General features: G+C 39.9%; 1 protein-coding gene and 1 pseudogene across 1 annotated transcript in view; both read right to left on the bottom strand.

Annotated features, from left to right (window-relative positions):
- Positions 1-23,415, bottom strand: part of LOC149450235 (uncharacterized) — a gene marked incomplete at its 3' end in the record, with an annotated part of 53,955 nt that extends 30,540 nt beyond the window's left edge. The window contains exon 1 of the mRNA XM_089692211.1: positions 23,312-23,415. Coding sequence (XP_089548337.1) covers positions 23,312-23,415 — 104 coding nt within the window. The remainder of the gene's footprint in view (positions 1-23,311) is intronic.
- On the bottom strand, positions 11,056-11,232 carry LOC149450236 (U2 spliceosomal RNA; annotated as a pseudogene).
- Positions 23,416-23,864: the final 449 nt, after the last annotated feature.

Here is a 23,864-nt window from a genome sequence, read left to right as displayed (position 1 = left end):
GCCCCTGGTATAGCGGTAAAATGAGTATCCCGGACCAGGGGCGGACTGACCATTTGGAAACTCGGTCAGTAGGGGGCCCCGTGAGATGCTCCTGGTACCTTTTTCATAGGCTTTTTTGAGTTTGGGCAAGGACACAGGGGCCCCATGATCCCCTATTGCCTGGGGGCCCCATGAGTTGTCAGTCTGCCCCTGTCCCGGACCCATGAAGATATGTATCCCCTGAAGCAACTGCACATGTGCCGGTTTTAGGCCGAAGAAGCCGATCTCCAACTTTAGCACAGAGCTGCCACAATTAACCCCTTACAGCTTGCAAACCACTGAAGCTGATCACGTGGATCACTATGGGTTGCAAGATCAGTTAACCCCGTATAGGTTGAACCTATACGGGGTTAACTGATCTTGGAACCCATAGTGGTCCGTGGGATCAGCTTCAGCGGTTTGCAGCCTGTAAGGGGTTGACTGTGGCAGCTTCGGCCTGAAACCGGCACATGCGCAGTTGCTTCAGGGGATACATATCTTCACGGGTCCGGGATACTCATTTTACCGTTACACCGGGGGCAACTGTCACCGTGCCGGGAATCTCGGATCACCCCAATAACTGGCCAGGACCTTCACAGGGCCCAGAAGCTCTGCTGGCATCCTGCTCCTGCATCCCCATGTGGTGGTGTCACCCGGTGCGGCCCGCACCCCCCTAGGGATGCCACTGTAGCTTTGTGTATGTCCCAAGCATATCTAATTTCATATACTGTTGACTGACTCACTACCTCTGCTGGAAGTCTATTCCAAGCATTGACTACTCTTTCAGTAAAAAATTACTTTCTAAGATTAGTATTGAACCTTTCTCCTACAAAGGGAGGTCAAGCCCTGTCACTTTCTATTACTTCTCTATAAAACATTGGAATGACTACAGTTTCCCTTTAAAGCTTAGTTGATTAAGGCTTAACAGCTCCCAGTATCTCAGGATCTCTGCTAGGCCAATATTGATCACACTCCCACACTCTTCTGCAGATTCCAGAACCTCTAGATTGCTTGGTTTGAAGGCACTGAATTTTTGCCTTATCATTTCTGTTTATAGCACCAACATATTCAGTAGGGTTGTAGAGAGTGCGGAGAACCATTCACTTTAATGTTTCCCCCGTGATGAGTTGATGCTCCTACTACAGCCAAACAGAAAGGTCATGACTACGGCATTAAAGATGATTTGCCAACGATACTGATTAACCAACACTCCAGTTATCAATATCTAAGTAACCCGCACAGAACACAAAATGGTGTTTAAAGTGTTACTAAACCCACAGCAGTAAAATCAGTCTATATATGCAGTAAAGCATGCTTCTTATACTCACTGTGGAACCTAAGGGGTTAATCCTCCACATTGTGTAAAAAGGATGGTTGATCCTGTCTTCTCTGATCCTCCCCTTCTTCCATTGTCCCCTAAATATCGTCTGATACAGCAGAGGTTTGGAGTCACTCTGCACAAGCTCAGTTTGGTGTGTATTGCTAGAGAGGTTTTTGATTCTTGGGAGAGTGCACGTGATCAGCACAGGGCCAATCAGCACTGTCCAGACAGAGGTCAGGGGTCCTGCATCCTCCTAGAGGAGAGGTAAAACTCCTCCTACAAGTTTTAACCAGTGCTGTGCTGGACACTGCTAGAAGTCACAAGACTGCTATATGCTGCTGATGAGAAAAGGTATTTAGCAGTTTATATTTACTAAAATAATTGCATTTCCATGTTATGTGTACTGTATATTTTAAATATATTCTCTTTTCTTACTTTCTTTTTTTAAGATACTGTGGCCAGAGCAATACTGTGTTGCCATGAACTACTCTGGGGAAGTGATCAGGATTTTTTTTTTAACACACTATGATTGCTTATATCAGTGAATTTCTCTGGTATAGTCAATCATTTCTACTGAATGAAATAGATTAATTCAGAATGTATTATTGTTGTTAGCTGTGATTGGCCATAGCTAATCATATTGTATAGATGGGCTGTGATTGGCCCTGTCTGTACCATGTGATTACTATGACCAATCACAAAGATCATCAGAAATATTGTAAGCTGATACCTTTCTGTGCTACACTCTTATCAGTTACATTGTTCCTAGCTATCTCTGTGGACTACAAAACCACTTCCTTATTTGTAATGGAGAAAATGATAGGCACAGGGGTCCCCTGGTCCTGTCCAAGGGTGACAATGGTGCTTCTCCCATAAAGCAGCTGTGAGCATACAATGCTATAGACCAGTGGTCTCCAAACTGCGGCCTAGGTGCCGGATGCAGCCCTCTGCTTGTCTTTATCCAGCCCTTGGGGCACAATTTCATTCAATGATACCAACAATGGGGCACAATTCCCTCCACTGATACCAAGGAAGGGGTACAACTCCTCCCAATGATATCAATGATGGGGCACAATTTCTCCCAACGACACCAATTTGGCCCAATGACACCAAAGATGAGGCACAATTCCTCCCACTGACACCAAAGATGGGGCATTCTTTTTTCTAACTGATGTTGGGACATTTTCTGCTCCTGATGGCCACAGTCTGGCCCCCCTAAATTCTGAAGTCTAAACTGGCCCTTTGTTTAGAAATTTTGGAGACCCCTGCTATAGACACTGCCTAATACAGTTATAACTATGCAGGCACCATAATTGCTTTTTTTATGCACCTCTTCCTGATAATGGGGGAAGGCGGGGTTACAGGACACTGTGCAGACACACAAATGTGCCTGGCTGTGATTGGGAGGCTGTGACTGGGAGGGGGTATGAGCCAGGGGCAGGCTGCGATTGGAAGGGGGTATATGCCAAAGGCAGGCTGTGATTGGGAGGAGTTGTGTGCCAGAAGCAGGTTGCGATTTGTCAGGGGGTATGGTGGCTGAACAAACTACCCAATACAGGCATGCTGTGTGTCTGCACCTGTACCTCTGAATGGCCAGCCAAAGGATAAAAACTGACCACACTAACACAGACAAGCTTCTCTGCTTTGTGTGGTCAGTTTACAACAAGAAAAAATGGTGACTGGCGGGAACAACCAGGTACTTCAGATGGAAGAAGTACATGAAAATGATAGAGACTATGATTTATAAAATACATATAGGTGACCACACATATAGGAAAAAATTATTTACGGTAACAGCCCCATGGGGAAGTGTTTCCTGCTAAGCAGGATGACCAGGTAAAAATAAAAGGAAAAAATGTACAAAAAAAAAGCAAATGCAGCGACTACATCTAAGGACTGGTAAGATGTGATATGTTACATTTTAGTTCTCGGGTTTCTATACAATTATAAGTATTCCATTGTCAGTCCCAAGATGCACCAGAGTGCTCAAACCCCATTTAACAAAACTGCTTTGCTTTAAAATGCCAAGGGAAGGCTCACATGGCAATATAATTGTGCAGATTATATAGATTATACATCACCAAGTAATCAATGCAATACACCTTGTTCCCAAGATATCTCCCTGGCTGTCTCTGTAAGTTATACAGTGATAACCCTCCAGCTCAGGAAGGCAATGCAAAATTAACGCCTCTTATTTATGCTGCCGTGCTAAAGCTGCAAGGCAGACACATATAATTTAACTGGAGAGAGAGGCAGATTTTTCTCTTTTCTTTTGTCCTTTTTCACTTTTTTTATGTCTTTCATTTATTTCCCTTTATTTCCTTTTTTTTAGCATTTCCAGTATTTTTTTTTTCATTTGTGCTTTTTATCATCTGACCTTACAGTAGCCAAATAAACGTAATAAATTGGATGATAGATGGAAGCGGGCCAGCTAGCATTTCATGTTTTTACCTTCTGTCGGTCTCGGCATCTTGTCTGACGAGAACGTGCCATTATTTTTTTTTTTTTTCCCTGTGAAAAGACTGATTGAAACATTAATGTCTTCTATATTGCGCTGCTTTGTGAAAATGTGATAGATTCCTCAATTGTTTGGAAATGAAATCTTTCAAAACATTTCATAGCACTGACATTCATTTTTCACCAGTAAATCTTACTGCGAGTGGGATCCTAATCAGTTTAGATTTTCCGCTGGCAAAGTAGAAAATTGCAATAACGCTAGACAATCCGCAAGTTTTTTTCGGAACACCGAATTATGCATAGGTGTACGCATCTGAATGCAAGGTGTACTTATTAAAGGCGCTGTCACTTCTGCATTCATCAATCAGTTTGAAGCAAGCTAGGAAATTTTCTAATATATTGTATTTGCCAGAAATGTCTATTACCTTGTTCTACAGAAAACGTCGGCCCAAATCTCAGCTGAAAATGTGGAAATGTGTCCTAGGTGACATTTTTCTCTTCTTCAGCTAATGTAATAAATATGTTAAATGATGTCAGACAGGGGAAGAGAGGAGAGGTTGAGCATTCATTTAAAGGGCAACTCTTTAGTGGCCAAAAATGAGCAAATAATAAAAAAAAGATATAAAAAATCACTATAATCCCACCAACACCCCAAACCAAAAGCACTCCACCACCCCACAAACAAAAAAAAAAAAGAAAAAAACTGAATGTGGCATATACAAATACTACACAAGCCATATTGTATGTGAATGTTAATAAAATGTACTTTTCCTTTTCAATCTGCAGTGCTGTAGTTTTCTGTAAATTCCAACACAATATGGCAACCTGGAGTCACACCCCCAGAAATGTAATTTCCTGGTTTGTGTGCTTAGCTTACTGATTTTCCCAGAACCCTGTATTAAGGTACAAATCAGATTTTAGCATCATCTGCAGCAAAAAATTCATTTTTGGTGAGATACTCCCAAAGGGTTAAAGCAGTATTAAACCCAAAAGCAAAAATGTATTATATTGCAGCTTACCAATTCTTAGATGTGATGGCTGCATTTATTTTCTTTTTAGGTTTTCTTTCTTCTTCTGATTTTCTCCTGAGGATCTGTTGTTTTCAGAAGCTCAAGCTTAATCTGGTTATATGGATGAGACAAACCATTTTACATTGTCAGGGGTGCTTACAATAATCAGCTTTTATTTATTCAAGTAAAACCTTTATCCCAAAAGCAAAAAAAACTGATTATTAAGTGTACCATGTGATTACTATGACCAATCACAGAGATCATCAGAAATATTGTAAGCTGATAACTTTCTGTGCTACACTTTTATCAGTTACATTGTTCCTAGCTATTTCTGTGGACTACAAAACTGCTTCCTTATTTGTAATGAAGAAAATGATAGGCACAGGGGTCCCGTAGTCCTGTCCAAGGGTGGCAATGTTGCTTCTCCTTTAAAGCAGCTGTGAGCATACAATTCTATAGACCAGTGGTCTCCAAACCGTGGCCTAGGTGCCGGATGCAGCCCTTTGCTTGTCTTTATCCAGCCCTTGGGGCACAATTTCATTCAATGATACCAACAATGGGGCACAATTCCCTCCACTGACACCAAGGAAGGGGTACAACTCCTCCCAATGATATCAATGATGGGGCACAATTTCTCCCAATGACACCAATAGGTGTACGCATCTGAATGCAAGGTGTACTTATTAAAGGCGCTGTCACTTCTGCATTCATCAATCAGTTTGAAGCAAGCTAGGAAATTTTCTAATATATTGTATTTGCCAGAAGTGTCTATTACCTTGTTCTACAGAAAACGTCGGCCCAAATCTCAGCTGAAAATGTGGAAATGTGTCCTAGGTGACATTTTTCTCTTCTTCAGCTAATGTAATAAATATGTTAAATGATGTCAGACAGGGGAAGAGAGGAGACGTTGAGCATTAATTTAAAGGGAAACTCTTTAGTGGCCAAAAATGAGCAAATAATTAAAAAAAGATATAAAAAATCACTATAATCCCACCAACACCCCAAACCAAAAGCACTCCACCACCCCACAAACAAAAAAAAAAAGAAAAAAACTGAATGTGGCATATACAAATACTACACAAGCCATATTGTATGTGAATGTTAATAAAATGTACTTTTCCTTTTCAATCTGCAGTGCTGTAGTTTTCTGTAAATTCCAACACAATATGGCAACCTGGAGTCACACCCCCAGAAATGTAATTTCCTGGTTTGTGTGATTGGCTTACTGATTTTCCCAGAACCCTGTATTAAGGTACAAGTCAGATTTTAGCATCACCTGCAGCAAAAAATTCATTTTTGGTGAGATACTCTCAAAGGGTTAAAGCAGTATTAAGCCCAAAAGCAAAAATGTATTATATTGCAGCTTACCAATTCTTAGATGTGATGGCTGCATTCATTTTCTTTTTAGGTTTTCTTTCCTCTTCTGATTTTCTCCTGAGGATCTGTTGTTTTCAGAAGCTCAAGCTCAATCTGGTTATATGGATGAGACAAACCATTTTACATTGTCAGGGGTGCTTACAATATTCAGCTTTTATTTATTCAAGTAAAACCTTTATCCCAAAAGCAAACAAAACTGATTATTAAGTGTGAGCTGGAGTCTGGCTTCAGATTGTTAGTGTATTTAAATCTGCTAATACATTTAACATTCTCCTCCCCCCAGACCAACAATGCTGCTGTTTGCTGTGCCTGCTGTGCTCGTTCATCCAGAGTGGGGGCACACTAATACAGGAGGTGTGTTACTGGCCAGGTCACCAGGTGAAAAAGAGATGGAACAAAATAAAGAACAAAATGATGCAGCCATCACATCTAATGATCGGGTAAGCTGCAATATATTGCATTTCTGGTTTTGGGTTTAATACTGCTATAATCACATCTAAAGGGATGCAGGCCCTGCAACTTTACTCATTAGGGGTATAGCCTGCCCAATTTGATTGAAGAAATAAAAGAATGAGGAGGTTTCCTGCTCTAGCACACTTAGTAAAAAAAAACAACAGACACTTAACTGCATCCCTGCCAGAACCATTATAGTCCTTAGTAGGAGCCTAGTGTCCCCTGAGTGGATTTCTAGAAATGGGACAATGTGTAGGAGCTCTTGGTCCCCTCGGTGCACAAAATACCAGTCCACTTGACTGTGGTATCTGATCCCAGGACAAGAGATTTGGAAAGCTTTGAACTATCCCCTGAAGACTTGCCAGACCTTGCATCCAGCAGACCTCTCCCATCTAGGCCCTGGGGTGTAGAGGTTCTCACACTGTCCTTGTCCTGCATCTGTGGATAGAACTGCTTTCAGGCCTTCTAGCTGGGCTGGTTCCTCTCCAAGCTTTGCAGGCTGTCCTTCACCGTTGGACTGCAGGGCAGTGGAGCTCCCTCTTTCAGCTTCTCCTCAGCTTCCAGCTTTCAGCCTGGAAGCAGAACACCCCCCATCTCTGGGGCTCCCTCCCTGGCCACACAGCAACACCTCTCAGTAATCCATCTTCCATCCAACTCTCCTGCTAGCATGGCTGTATGACATCATTGAGCTAATATGTTAACATGACCATATTAGGTCAATGACATTGACCAAGAATGGCCATGTGGATCAATGACATTGACCCGATATGAACATGTGGCCATCTTGGGTCAATGATGTCATGAGCATCCCTGTCCCTTTATGTATGTGCAGAAGATGATTGGGCGAGCACTGACAGCTTTCTGAAGGGTTTGACCAAACATGGGTTCAGACCCAACCCAAACTCATTCCTAATGGCAATAAATTCTCCAACAACTCTGTAATCCAAAAGGCTTTACCAGAAGAGATGGAAATAAGCACTCTTTGCAATAATATCTTCATGCATACTCCACATACCGCTGAGCGAAAAAGAGCTCATTAGTACAATGTCATGCAATGTAATCCACAAGGCATATATTTTTCTAAAGTTCTCGTTTAAGTAAAAATCCACGTTTTTTTCTATCTGTTGCCTAACTAACCATCAACTCTTCAGATCCAGCTGAGCTGAAGCAACGAACGTTGTTCAGATATTCCATGCCTTTCAACTACAAAGCAAAGATCTGCCTGACTATCACAGGAGGATTTTACTGAAAGAGACCTACACTTACATCCAACAATAATCTCATGTGGTGCCTGGGTCCCAGCTGGTGAAATTCTATTATACAAGGCTGGATGCTTTACCCAAAAGGACAAAAATCGATTAAACATACCTTGTAGTCATATCAGGAGGGCTATCATGCTGGCCTGCAGAGCACGGCGTACATTGTGTAAACAGTCAAAGAAGCCTCATTTTCAGTAATTACATACAAACTTTTGCCTTTTGTGCTCTTCTCAAAGAACTCTGGTAAGAAAGTCACTCGGGATTCTCGACATTTGAAAAGAAAAAAAAAATGCTGCTCACTTTATTGATCAGATTATTTTGAATTCCTTCAGTAGTAGCTTAATACCATGGTTTTATTTTAAGAACCTTTTCAAAAGATCTTGGACAGGTCGGAGAATCGGAGGTCCTGTGGGGAGGAAAAGAAGGATGGGGAAAAGAATATGCCGTCTTTGTACTTCTTCCGAGACAGGTGCCACATGTGAAGAGTGCTCAAAGAGATTATAGATAAAAAACAGAGGTATTGTGACACGGAAAAAAGATTAAATGTATTTCAAAGAACTATAATGGTTTTGTATAATGTTTATTTGATTTTTGTTTTTAAGCTGAACTCCAGCTAGATAAAAAGACATAAATGAATGCAGCTCTGTATTGATCAATACATCATTAAGCCCCTTAGCGCCGACCGTCTCCTGGCCCTTTAAGAGTTCTAAAAGATGTGAGCCGGAGGTGGGCATTCGAGTCATGTGACCACTGTGATTGGCTGTCACAGTGTGATTGGCTGTCACAGTGGTCATATGATTTGAAAGCTCACAATCACAAGTATGCATCGGGAGCTTATCGATCCCCACTGGCTACCTGCATGCTCCCAGCACAGAAGTGCGCTGTCAGCACAGTAAGTTGTTTTAACAGGGCCGCATATATTTGGTGTTAAGGTCTACCAGCCGAGTGACCGCATATATGTGTACTGCTGGCAACAAGAGGTTAAATGTAAGTTTTAAATGCACCGGCTGGACCAGGACAACCTGGGCTCAACAAAAGTGGCTTGAATGATGAAGCAGAGAGACCCAGTGATGATATTAGTGGGTCTACAATAAGGTATGTAATGAAAACTGAATGGTTTTATACAAAAAAAAAAAAAAAAAGAAATTAGCCTGTTTAGGGTGACAAAGAAGAAACCAGGGAATGCAAAATATTAGCAGATTACTCTCAGCTTTAATGTGTTAGTAAAGCCTAACTCTAGCAATTCCTAAAAATGTTCCTCTCTCCTCCTACTTATCCTGCTTACCCTGTACAAATAAAGTACTTACCTTTTTGTTCTGCACCTTTGGCTTCCTCTGTGTAGGGGAGCACTTTTTAATCCCAGGACCCGTGACATCACTCAAAGACTCCCATGCTCAGCTGTTATCAGTGTTCCCTCCTCTACCCTGCAGCAGCTGCTCACTAAAACAGGAAAGCTGGTGCTGCAGGATCACATGACTAAGACAAAGTCAATTAAATATAGGTATGTACACAGATTTTGATATAGGAGATGCAGGTCCTTTGCTAACTATAATGTTTAAACCTATCACAAATAATTTTATATGTTGGTAATGATTTTATTTTCCTACTACGACATGTGGTTAATATCAGTTGCTATGAGACAGAGTAGTATTGATGAAACGTGTCAATACATTCCACGAGAGTGCTTGTAGTAGCATTTTAGCTCAAACAAGGATTGATTTATTTTTCATACGTTATTAACTTTTTCCATCCAGGGAACTGAATTAGTGTTGAAAGCCTGCTTTGGAGTTGAATTGAATTGATAAAATTTGTAGGAGGAGGGGGGAAGGAAAGGTTTTAAGAATAGTTACAATAAGGCTGGCCATACACTATACAATTTTCTGTCCAATTTCTGCCAAATTTTCTTTAGATTTACCTTCAACTATGTAGTGCAAGGGCCTGCCTAATTGGATACAACTGAAAGTATTGTTTAGGTTTGACTTCCTATTATATGGTTTTTGGTAAATCTAAAACAAAATTCTCAAGAAAATTGTATAATGTATGACCAGCCTAAGGCTGGCCATACACTATACAATTTTCCTGAGATGTTTTGCTTTAGATTTACCCAAAACCATATAATATGAGGTCAAACCTATTGTATTGCAATTAGGCAGGTCCTTGCACTACATAGTGGAAGGTAAATCTAAAGGAAATTGGGCAGATGTATGGGCCTTAGGCTGGGCCTTAGGCTGGCCATACATTATACAATTTTCCTAAGATTTTTGCTTTAGATTTACCAAAAACCATGTAATACGAGGTCAAACCTAAACAACACTTTCAATTGTATCCAATTAGGTAGGCCCTTGCACTACATAATGGAAGGTAAATCTAAAGGAAAGTGGGCAGAAATTGGACAGAAAACTGCAAGAACATTGTAAAATGTATGGCCAACCTTAGGCTTTTCTTTCACTTTAAGAGGGGGATGAGCATTCTAATCAGTGAGAGGCTCTCTGGAGTTTCAGTTTAATTTTATGGCAATGAGTCTCATGTGCCTTTCCTGCACGGCAGAACACCGCATATAAGTACATCATTTCCCAACACTAACATTTTAATAATACATTTGCTTAACCAATATCTGACAGTGCAACAATTAAAAGTTTTATCAACTCAATTCAACTTCAGGCTCCAAACACTATTTCAGTTCCCTGGATGGAAAAAGTTAATAACGTATAAAAAATAAAGCACAATCAATCCTTGTTTGAGCGAAAATGCTACTACAAGCACTCTCGTGGAATGTATTGACACGTTTCATCAATACTTCTCTGTCTCATAGCAACTGATATTAACCACATGTCGTAGTAGGAAAATAAAATCATTACCAACATTTAAAATTATTTACGATAGGTTTAAACATTATAGTTAGCAAACGTCAAATGGTCAGTCAACTCAAAACTGATATTTTGGATATTTGGACGCAGATAGATGGAATCACTTCCCAGCATTTTTAATTAATCAAGGACTTCAGTGACAAAACCAATGCCCTCTCTCTGGCAGGAGAAGACAAAGCTGGAAAAATAAATGAAAAATGGTAATGCTGGAAATTAAAAAAGGATAAATTAAGCCAGTTGGCGTTTCTACTGACCAGTATCCACCTATATCTCACATACAATTTTTCTTTTTTTTTTGGTGCACCAGTCCTGGAAGTACTACAATACCAAGTGGATGATTTGGACTGGACAAAGCATGCTCTCCTTCCATCTCCCTGTTCTAAAATCTATTTTATATATGTCCTTAGCTATCAGTAAACTGATAACAACAGATACTAAACTTGATCTTAGCCAAAAGGCTGAGAAGGGATCACATATCAGTTTTAAAGACAATGATACTTAACAGTGCCACATCACTGTAGTGACTACATTATGAAACTGATTATACCTACCAACTATCAGTCTCTTGGGAAGACAGCCATGATTTTCAAGCTCCAGGACAGGGGTCTCCAAACTTTCTAAACAAAAGGCCAGTTTATTGTCCTTCAGACTTTAGAGGGGCTGGACTGTAACCAGCGGGAGCAGAAATTTTCTTTGCATCAGTGGGATTAAAAATTGCCACACTTTGTATTAGGAGGCAGAATAGTGCCCTACCGTTGGTGTCATTGGGAGTAATAGTGCATCATTATTGGTGTCAGTGGTAGAAATGGTGCCCTAGTGTTGGTGTCAGTTAGCAGAATTGTGTCTCGTATCAGTGGGAGGAGTAGTGCCCCAAGGGCCAGATAAAGGCAAGGAAAGAGCCACATCCAGCCCCAGGGCCATAGTTTGGAGACCACTGCTCTAGGAGGTAACATGCAAAGTGTGGTTTGTCCTAGACATGCATATAGTTTAAATCAGCCAGGGTTCCATCAATGATTGCCAGGGGTCCCTTGAGCTGTGGCTGAATGATCTCCTAATCAATGGTGCCTGCATAGTTCCAGGGTAGAAACCATTTGGCAGAGTCATGCACATGACCACAATGATATTTTTTTGTTGTCTGTAAGGATGGCATTCTGACCACTACTGTAAAGGGGCATTTTGGCACTGACAACCAATAAATTGGTTTTAGCAAGGCCTGAAAAATATTTTCTAGGGTTAATCTGGGGTAAAAAGGGTGAGAGAAGGCTTGTTTGGTCCACCTGAAAGTGTTATTTCAGAATGGATAAAGCTTGAAAACAACAAATATATGTTTCTTTATACAAAGCTCATAGGTTAGTTTTGGCAATGTAACATATTTGCTGTTCACCCACCAATTTTGTCATTTATATGTAATTACCTCTCCCCCTTCCCTTTTCAAGATCCTTTTCTTTTGCTGTCTCCTTAGAGCCGCATTCTAAATTCTTCCACAATCTATCTGCCTTGTAGCTGTTGTATAAAAAATGACAGTGTAATTGCATCAACCAGGGCTTGACTGCTTGGTTGGTACAGTAGATGAGTTGATAAATGTCATGTCAGTAGACAAGTTGATAAATGTCATGAGAGCTACTTGACAACGATAGTGAAACCTACTTAATACAGAAAGCAAGGCTTAGTTGGTACAGGAGGTGGTAAGACCTAGTTCATACACAAGATAAGACTTGGTAATAAAGTACATGAGACCTACTTGATAAATGAGATGAAAGTTTGTTGGTATGTAGCACTCATTCCTGAAGGAACAACTAAGTGTATTGGGCCCTTCTAGTCTGTCTAGGGTTAAACGGTTCCATAGTTGCCCCAGTTGCTGAAGCACCAATAATAGATTATAGTGACTAATAGATTGATTTTCACATTGTGGATTTTTGCTTTTAATGTATTCAACATTTTTTGAAGTAAAGAGGTTTCAGGTCATATCAGACTCCAGTGGTTAAACTAAAAAGTGAAAAACATACTCTTGACCTTCATTGATATCGAACCTTTAGGCTAACCTGGCTTTCTGTGCGTTTACGATTCTGTCTGCTGAATTAGTAATGTAGTAATAAGCTCTTGGGTAAGACACCTTACTTCAGACAAGGTCCCATCTGTTCTTGCCAAAGTTCCTCCATGGTGTTCTATATTTAGAAACAGTTTCACTCCCCGTGGGAAGATCACATCCAGCAGGGTGGTGAGAGACTAGGTCCTAGACTCTGGCCTAGTCTCTTGAGCACAAGGCCGCTCTTCCTAGGCAGCAAGCCTAGGAGGACGAGATATCCAGTATCTACCCTCCCCAAAGTTGGAGTCTGATGGGAGAAGAGAGCATCCCAAGATCACACCAAATGATCATGTTCTCTTTCATCCTGCACCCCGAGCAATAAACCTCCTAGTGGTTGGTCAGGGGGAACATAAATATTCATAGCTCTGCATTATTATTTGTGCTTTAATGCCAGGGTCACTTCACACCAGCAGGCATAAGCAAACAATTATGCTGGGCTTAGGGATGGCCAGTTGAATGCAGAACTATACATCTCAGCCTAGGCTGATTTCAGCCAAGCAGCATTAAATTTAAAGAGTCACATGAGGTGAGACCTAGCTATACTTGATACAAGAGGTGGGATTTCAATGGAAAAAGAAAATGGTTATGAAACTTTGTTGATATAGGATGTAGGATTAACTAATAAAGGTTGTGAGACACAGTTGATTTAGAACAGGGTTCTCCAAACTCTCTAAGCAAAGAGCCAGTTTACTTTCCTTCAGAAATTAGGGGGCCAGACTGTGGCCAGCGAAAATAGAATTTCTTTTTGGCATCAGGAGGAGTAAACAATGTCCCATCTTTGGTATTGAGGGGGAAATAGTGCACCATTGTTGGTGTCAGTGGCAGGAATGATGCCCATTTTTGGGTTTTAGTGAGCAGAATAGGGTCTCCTATCTGTGGGATGGCCCGGATAAAGACAAGCAAAGGGCTGCATCTGGCCCCTGGGCCACAATTTGGAGACCACTGATTTAGAAGATGAGACTTTGCTGGTACAGAAAATGGAAATTGCTTGGTCTTGGAAGTAAGACTTAGTTCTTACAGGAGGTGATAAATAGCTGGTAAAGGTAGTGAGATTGTTGGTACAGGATATGAGAGTTACTTGGTACAGAAGGGAAGATTTAGCTCAAGCAGAAAGTGAAATCTAGATAATCATACATCACTTCGTTAATACATGAGTTAAAACCTTGTTGATACAGTAGATGAGAATCTAGTTGAAGGTTTTGAAACAGTGTTGGTACAGAAGGCGAGAGTACATTATACAATAATTGATATTCAATTGGCACAGGATGTGAAACCTAACTAATGAAGGTGATATGATTTAGTAGATACAAAAGACAAGATTACTTGTAAAAGGTGGTGAAACTTTGTTAGTACAAGAGGTGAGAATTAGCTTATAAATGTGGTGAGACTATTAGTACAGGAAATGGATAGAACTTGATTCAGAAGGTGAGATTTGGTACAGGATGTGAGATCTAGCAGATAAAGGTGGTTGGTAGGACCAGCTAGGTGATACAAGATGTGAGAACCAGTTGATACAGAAGATGAGAATTTACTGATATAGGAGGTGAGACTTAAAGGAGAAGTATGGCCAAAGCTTTTTTGGCTATACTTCTCTTATGGATCACATGGGTGCAGCCAGTTGAACACAGTGGGGGCAGAGCAGAGAGCTGGAGACTGATTTACCGTCTCTCTGCTCAGAGCAGAGTGGAAGAACTAAGTGATCGCCATCTTTGATCGCTCAGTTCCCTATACAGAGCAGGTGGGGGACAGTTGCAGCATCCACCTAGGGGAGGGTAAATTCATTTGGAGTTGCTATCAGAACAGGAATATTCACCAGTTCCTGTGTCAACTGTCTAACAATGGACAACTGTCCCTCACGTTTGAAAGATATCCTCTTACTTCCAGTTCAGTCTACAGGATGGGGCGTTAAGGGAAATCTCCCCAATGAGACAAAGATGTGATCAAAGAAAAACCAGGATTTCAACCCTTTCCTACTCTATTAACAAAAATGGCTTTAGAAATCAGACCGGGCTGATAAATGGTGATGAGGATGTTGGTACGGGGGACAGGAGTTTTTTGATAAAGGTGAGATTTGTGAGATTTAGTTGACACAGGAGGTGAAACCTAGTTGTTACTGAAGATAAGGCCTAGTTGTTAAAGGCATTGAGACATTGTTGGTACAAGAGATGAAATTTGGTTAGCATAGGAGTTGAGTAAATGAGTATGACAGAAATATTTGTATAGTTTTAGATTCGTTAGTTAAGTTGCTAGTTTCCTCATACTCGTTATGTTACAATGATTAGTTTTCGGAATTTATTTCATATATTCAGATTCATTTTGTATATTCATTATTTTCAAATTGATTTGAAATTCAAAATTGAAATTTTGAAATTCAAATTGTGGAAGACGGCTATATTTGTTCTATTTTATTCTATTCTAATTTATTTTTTTCTATTCTATTCTATTTTCTAGTCTATTTCTATATTTTGTATCTTATCTATTCTGTTTAATTATATTCTACTTTTAATTTTTTTTTTTTTAATACCAAACTTACCTACTGTGTGCAGTGGGTTTTGCACAAAACAGCCTGGATCCTCCTCTTCTCAGGTTCCCCGCAGGCTCTCCTGGCTCCTCCTGTCTGTTGGGTTCTCCCACAATAAGCGGCTTGCAATGAGGTCACCTGCTGCTCTGTGTCCATTCACACGCAGAGCTGTGGCTTGGCCCAACCCCCTCTCTCTCCTCATTGGCTCATACTGTGATTGACAATGGCTCCCGCTTGCTGTCTCAGCCAATAAGGAGGCAGAGACCCTGGACAGCTGAGGCTGTCATTCACATCGCTGGATTGCGATGAGGCTCAGGTAAGTTGGCTGGGGGAACTGCTGCACACAGAAGGTTTTTTTACCTTCGTGCATGGAATGCACGAAGGTAAAAAAACCTTTGCCTTTACAACCACTTAAATTCTGTTTAATTATATTTTATTCTCTTCTTTTATATTCTATTCTGTTCTGTTTTATTTTATTCTGTTCCTTTATATTCTGTTCTATTCTGTTTTATTCTTTTCTATTCTTTTATTTTATATTCTATTATATTTTATGCTATTCTATTCTATAAAGTAGCCTAAGTAGGAATCATCTTATTTTACTTTTATACTGTACTGAATTTATTGCAATATGTTTCCATTTTGAATTTGAATTAATTTTCAAATTCAAATTCAGGTAATTCCATTCGTTCTAATTTATTTTCTATTTGTTGAAATTCGTTACTATTGTGAAATTCTGATACATCTGACTCTCCGAATATAGAAAATTTCTTCAAAATTTCAACTTGTAACAAAAAAAATGGCACATGTCTAATAAATGTGTTGAGGCCTTTTTGGCACAGGGGGTAAGACTTAATTGGTACAAAAGGTGAGAAAGTCTTTTTACAGAATGTAAAATCTAATTGATTAAGGTAGTAAAACTTTGTTCATACAGTTGAGGAGTTTAGCATCATTATTCCAAATTCTTTCATAATTGAAACACAGGGGCATTGCCTACTTCCATAACTACCTCCTTTGTAGTTGATTACTTGATCCAGACTTACAAGTGCTCATTAAACATCTTCCAGAATTCCCATCACCTTTTAGAAAGGCAGAAACAACAAAAAGGAGGGGAAAAATGACAAGTTTCAGATTCAGATGTTAGCAGCAGTTAGGCAGTGTTTGAATAACAGCCACATTCACGTAGGTATTCTGATGAAACATCCCATTGTAAAATGTTTCTGTAGTGGAGGAGTAAAGATTTAGCTTAATGTTTAATGCTTGCAATTATGGCAAAAGAATAATGAACCTATTAGGTGGGAGAATTGGCAATTACTCTGAAGCTTATTGGAATACAGCTGTGAAGCAGTTATTCGTCTGAATACTTAAAGGCAGTTATTAAATAGAATAATGCATAGTGTTTATAGTCTAACAACCGGTGCTTCTTCCGAAGACATAATGGGACTTGTAGATGTTCCATCTGAGACAGGATAGAGATCTCTATGAGTAACTACCTTAGCGCAAAGACAAAAACTTCAATGTCAGGACAATGAGCAGTTTCTTCAAGAACAAGTCCAGACAAATAAAAAATATTTCCTTCAGTTTTATAGGTCAGCCTTTTTCAACCAGGTTGCCTTGAGATTTATTCAGAGGTGCCTTTGCAAAATGCTCAAAAATTGTATACAAGCCAGAGGTGGATCAAGCCCGCCTTTTAGTTGCACAAAGCCACAGGTTCTCATTGTGCACCATTAAGACCTTCTAGCCACCGGCGTCCTGACAACCAATGACATCATCAGTTAATAAGGAGGATGTTGGTTATCTGCACAGCATCCTTGTTTGACCCTCCCCTTCCTCTCTCTTAGAGCGCTGGGGTCACATTAGCTGAGTGAAGGAAGAAAATTTAAGAACAGAAACACTGGAACACTGGTCAGTACCAGTGTGCAGAAGTGTATTTGATTTGGAAGAATAAATTGCCTCTAATGTTAGGTATCCTACATGTGTGGATGTTGATGCATTATGTAAACTATTAGAATAGGGTTTTTTTTACATTTTAGAATGGGGTGCCTCAAGACTGTCCATAATTTTAGAGGGTGCCTTGAGATTGACCATAATCTGAAAGGGTGCCTTGACTGAAAAAAGGTTGAGGAACACTGGTATAGGTCATTGACTAAAGCAGTTGGATCTTGGTTGTGTATGACTCTTCATGTCATACATCTACTTCATGCGGATTCAGTTTTCTCGAGCTGCCGTTATTTGTGTGGTGGTTGTCCTCCACCCTCATCCTCATACTTGCTGGAGCTTTTTGTGTTGCCTAACATTCTCCAACCTTTTTCCACTCTCTGGAATTAGAATCTGTAATGCAGCAGTGGTCAACTTACGAGTTATAGAGACTATGGTCACTGATATTACCATGGTGCAACAAATTATATTCGGAATATGCAATGCTACAGAAGACTGCCAGAAACTGTGGAAATACTACAGGAGATGGTCAGAGACTGTGGACATGGTGCAGATGTGGTTAGAGAATGCAGGACATCATCATATGGGACTGGGAACTTGTTATAAGAGATTGCTAGAGATGCAACTAATGTGCCCACTCTTACTACTGACTGCTGGGGTCTTGGGGGCACACAGCAAGTACCAATGGGCTTCAGGTGGCCCTCAGGCCTCAGGTTAGGCATCATAATTATAACATCTTTGACCTGTGTACTTTAGCCATCCCTACTGGGAAATGGTTAGAGATTGATTGAATCCAGCACTTTTTTCTTTTCTTTCTAACGGTAAGGGCCCTTTCACATTGGTGGACTCCACCAAGCCGATCCACCTGCTCATTGGGGGATCTGTCCACTGATCCCCACTGAGCAGGCAGATGACAGGTCCGTGTCCACTTTGCTTGTGCCCACTGTTCTCTATGGGGAGGATGGATGTAAATGGACTTCCTGTTTGTTAACATCCAACTGTCATCCAATTCGCTATACGGATTGGGAATGGACCCCCATCCAATGGACCCCCATTTTTAGAGGACAGGATCAGACCGGATGATGGCAGATGTAAACAAAACAGACACATGTCCGTTTACAACCACCTTCCCATATAGAACAATGGGTGGTCCAATCAGATCTGCCTGAATGAAGACAACCTCTGTCTGCAAGATTTAAAAAATTTAATCTGGTGGACAGGAGATTTTTTTTTTTGGAGAAGGATGACGTCATCTTAAAGGCACTAGACAGCAGTTCAAGAACAGATTTTTATTGATAAAAGCTAGAACATTTTTCAAAAATTATATTTTTTTAAACTTTATTATTGAAGTATAGAAGTGTACATAGACTAAGTGCCTGCCAAGGCCCTCATGGGGGTACGACACACGCACCGAAAATTCTTGGAAACAGAAAGCTACAAATAAAATAAAAAAAAAACACAAAATACAACTGAGATCTGGTGTGAGGCTATATGGTAGGAACCAGGAAAACAATGCATACATAATACACATCTGTACACTGCTGGGCGGACCCTCCGCATAAATTATCCAGGAAGGAGAAAAAAGTCTAGTAGTAACCTGAGTTATAATTCTTAGGCACAGGATGACAAAACACGTCAGATCAGGGCTATACGATGACCGAAAGTGATGCCAACCATAGGAGGTATGCTTGGCAGAAGCGGTGAAATGCTGGAAACACCATTCGACCTTGAGAGTGATCCTGATGATCTTCCAAAACTGATATGCTTTGCTGATTTTTTATATTTGTGGGTGTGATTTTAGCTGGGAATTCAGTATTTAATAAATGGTCTGAATGGGATTAAGCAATTTGGGCTGTTCTTTCTTTGGAGGATAGAGACCGATGGTGTGGAGCCGGTTATCCTAAGAGAGATCTATGAAGGTAAAGGCTGTGCCAATTATGCGGTGTATGCTGAACAGTAAACTGAGAGGCAATTGTTATCGGTGAGTCTTATGGGGTGTGGGTGTAATCGAGTGGATAATTCAAAGGGGATGTTAGGACTGTGATCTATGAACATTTCATTTTGACTCTCTATTTGTTATATTTAACACAAAGGTGGACTTGGGCTTCTCACGCTTGCACATGTAGTTGTAGAACACTGCTCAAGAGCTGTTATAAGTCATTGTGAACTACTCTTTATTGTTATTTTTCATGTTTTAATTGAGTATGGTAGCTGCTCACTATCATTAGGAGTTGTATGCACTGTTCATTTCTCTAAGCGCAGAGTTTTGTTGAATTATTCCTATTTAAGATAGTAAGTTAATTCAGCTCCAATCAAGAAATATTATTGAGCATTTGACAGTGTAGCCATAGAGGGGTCTTCAAGCCAACCTGCCCATACTCTATCGAATTTTTTAGAGCATCCTCTATTACTGTAAGTAGCTCTGTAAAGAAGTGAGGTAAAGACTACTAAGTGCTTCCAAAAGTGAGGAAAAGCAGCAGAAGGCTTTTTCCAATGTAATGTGGTGGCCTTTCTCAAATAAAATAACAGGAGGCAAAGCAGAGTCCAAGCTGAATTTGTGGGAACCAGATTATCCACTAATCCAAGTTACTGTATGTTGTGTCATGTTAAGAACTTAGGCCAAGTCCCGACTTGAGCAGTGCATTAACACACATTATGTTGTGCGCTAACATGGTTGCATTCAGGCAGTCCATTTACTGTTAAGGAATTGCCAATGCCAATGCACCTAATCACAGCCCAAATTGTTTCTCCCCCTGTATATTTGTGTGACTCAGGAATGAGAAGGTAAAGTGAAGTCCTTAGGGATATATTGTATGTATATATATATATATATATATATATATATATATATATATATATATATATATATATATTGAACACCTTCTGGGTGTGTGATGCCTGTTTTAGGAATGCTACACATAGTAGTGTGTCCCATTATCAATTCAAAAACTAAAAACATTTTCAGCAAGTACATAAAATACCTGTTGAACCTGCCAGAAAAGTAATGTCCTTGTCCCTTCCTTTAGGATGAAAGATAAGCAAAAACAATGTTATATTTATTTTGTAAAGTTCGATCAATCAATGTAATGGGGATGAACAAAGGCAGACATATTTGATGCCTAACCTTTGTAAAGAAAACCATGGCTGTCCCCCATAAATGCAGTGGAGAAATGTAGGGACCAAAACAAAGGGGACAAACATTGGTTATTGCCATATCACCAGGTAAAAATAAAAGGGAAAAAAAAGGTTGAAATAAAGAAAACTAATTCAGCCTCTACATCCAAGCTGCTATAAATACAATTTTTGCTTTCAGGTTCAAATACAGTTTAATTGACCAAAGAGCCTGCATCCACCTTTCCTGTGTTTAAAAAACAGAAGCCCATCTCTAAAGGAAGAATGGCTAATGGAATGGATGCAAGTTTCCTCCTGCATTTTTGTGTGACTCAGGAATGAGAAGGGAAAGTGAAGTCCTTAGGGACATATTGTATATATATATATATATATATATATATATATATTGAACACCTGCTGGGTGTGTGCTGTCCTGACCAGTTTGTGTATATATTTATATAATTATTATGATTATATTATTATACAGGATTTATATGGCGCCAACAGTTTGCTCAAAGCTTTACAATATAAAGGGAGACAATACAGCACCGATACAGTTCAATACAAGAGGGCTGGGAGGGCCCTGATCCTTGGAGCTTACAATCTAAGATATATAAGAAATATGTTTTTATATATATATACAGTGGGGCAAAAAAGTATTTAGTCGGCCACCAATTGTGCAAGTTCTCCCACTTAAAAAGATGAGAGAGGCCTGTAATTGGCATCATAGGTAGACCTCAACTATGAGAGACAAAATGAGAAAAAAAAATCCAGACAATCACAGGCTGATTTGGAAAGAATTTATTTGCAAATTATGGTGGAAAATAAGTATTTGGTCACCCACAAACAAGCAAGATTTCTGGCTCTCACAGACCTGTACCTTCTTCTTTAAGAGGCTCCTCTGTCCTGCACTCATTACCTGTATCAATGGCACCTGTTTGAACTTGTTATCAGTATAAAAGACACCTGTCCACAACCTCAAACAGTCACACTCCAAACTCCACTATGGTGAAGACTAGAGAGCTGTCGAAGGACACCATAAACAAAATTGTAGACCTGCACCAGGCTGGGAAGACTGAATCTGCAATAGGCAAGCAGCTTGGTGTGAACAAATCAACTGTGGGAGCAATAATTAGAAAATGGAAGACATACAAGACCACTGATAATCTCCCTCGATCTGGGGCTCCACGCAAGATCTCACCCCGTGGGGTCAAAATGATCACAAGAATGGTGAGCAAAAATCCCAGGACCACACGGGGGGAACTAGTGAATGACCTGCAGAGAGCTGGGACCAACGTAACAAAGGCTACCATCAGTAACACACTACGCCGCCAGGGACCCAGATCCTGCAGTGCCAGACGTGTCCCCCTGCTTAAGCCAGTACATGTCCGGGCCCGTCTGAAGTTTGCTAGAGAGCATTTGGATGATCCAGAAAAGGATTGGGAGAATGTCATATGGTCAGATGAAACCAAAATAGAACTGTTTGGTAGAAACACAACTCGTCGTGTTTGGAGGAGAGAGAATGCTGAGTTGCATCCAAAGAACACCATACCTACTGTGAAGCATGGGGGTGGCAACATCATGCTTTGGGGCTGTTTCTCCGCAAAGGGACCAGGACAACTGATCCATGTACAGGACAGAATGAATGGGGCCATGTATCGTGAGATTTTGAGTGCAAACCTCCTTCCATCAGCAAGGGCATTGAAGATGAAACGTGGCTGGGTCTTCCAACATGACAATGATCCCAAACATACCACCCGGGCAACGAAGGAGTGGCTTCATAAGAAGCATTTCAAGGTCCTGGAGTGGCCTAGCCAGTCTCCAGATCTCAACCCCATAGAAAAACTTTGGAGTTGAAAGTCCGTTTTGCCCAGCGACAGCCTCAAAACATCACTGCTCTAGAGGAGATCTGCATGGAGGAATGGGCCAACATACCAGCAACAGTGTGTGCCAACCTTGTGAAGACTTACAGGAAACGTTTGACCTCTGTCATTGCCAACAAAGGATATATAACAAAGTATTGAGATGAACTTTTCATATTGACTAAATACTTATTTTCCACCATAATTTGCAAATAAATTCTTTCCAAATCAGCCAATGTGATTGTCTGGATTTTTTTTTCTCATTTTGTCTCTCCTAGTTGAGGTCTACCTATGATGCCAATTACAGGCCTCTCTCATCTTTTTAAGTGGGAGAACTTGCACAATTGGTGGCTGACTAAATACTTTTTTGCCCCACTGTATATATATATATACTTTTATGTTTTTTTAAGATTATTATTATTAACAGTTATATATTACTATATTACTAATTATTATTAACTTCACTAAGATAAATAATTAAAAAAAATAAAAATAAGATTATAAAATGTTTTAGATTATTATTATTGTTATTGTTAATAATAATAATAATAATAATAACTGATATTATCATTGTTGTTATTATTATTATTATAAAACTTTTAAAATCTTTTTTCTTTTTTAATTATTTATTTTAGTGAAGTTGGCCTTTATGCTGCAATGTCACATTTGCCGTTGGTGTTTTTAATGTGGCCATAATGCAACATTTTTTTTAATATTTATATTTTTCAGCGCGGTAACAAGAAAACATTACAAGCTGCCACCTTTGCACTAAACAATATGCAACATCATTAAACTGAACTGAAAAAGCTTTATATTTATATAGATCCAGTACTTGAGCACTAGAAATCAGCAAATCCAGCAATATGTGTCATGTCTCCTTGACACTAAGTCGTTTATTTAGACGCCTGTATATTTTTATAAATGTCTCCTTTGTTGCCTTAGTGGCATCCATATGACTAATATTCCTTCCCAGAGATGGCTGACATGTTTTCACTTCTATGTATTACTTAAACAATGTTAGCTTAAGTGGATACCTCTTAGGGGTATGTTGGATGATGACAACACCTAGAATTACATCCTCTGGCTTGTCGTAGTAATGCGCTGTAAGAGGCGCTTGACTCAAGATGGATTTCTGCATCCTTGCTCACAAATACATTTTCATAGTTTAGAAGGAACTGGGCAATTTCCATTAAATCGGCTCAGAAGGACAGAGCAGAGCCTGTTCATTACCTCCGCATCTGCAGCTCTGGGAGGGGATGCTTTAAAGGCCACTAAATCTGCCAAGCTGCCATGTGTGAAGCTGTTATTACAGGTTATTAACGAAAAATCCAAGAGAAGCTAAATCTTCCATTTAATACGTATAAGATTATTATCTGCGCACCAGCCGAAATTTTAAATCTGGCTGACGGTGGGAGCGCATGCACTGGGTGCTGAAAAAAAAACCCAGGAGATTAAAGTGGAACTCCAGTTTAAAATAGAAATCCAGAGGCCGGCACTTTTGAAAAAATAATAAAATATTAAAACCTGAATTATTGCTTTTATCTCATATTATACCTGCAGTGATTCCTATCTGACCCTATGTTCACA

This window comes from Staurois parvus, unplaced genomic scaffold (assembly GCF_062004578.1).
Source record: "Staurois parvus isolate SC_StPar_1 unplaced genomic scaffold, SC_StPar_1.0 ptg000578l, whole genome shotgun sequence".
Lineage (NCBI taxonomy): Eukaryota > Metazoa > Chordata > Amphibia > Anura > Ranidae > Staurois > Staurois parvus.
Note: the sequence above shows the minus strand (reverse complement) of the source record. Positions and strands in the feature narration are given on the sequence as shown.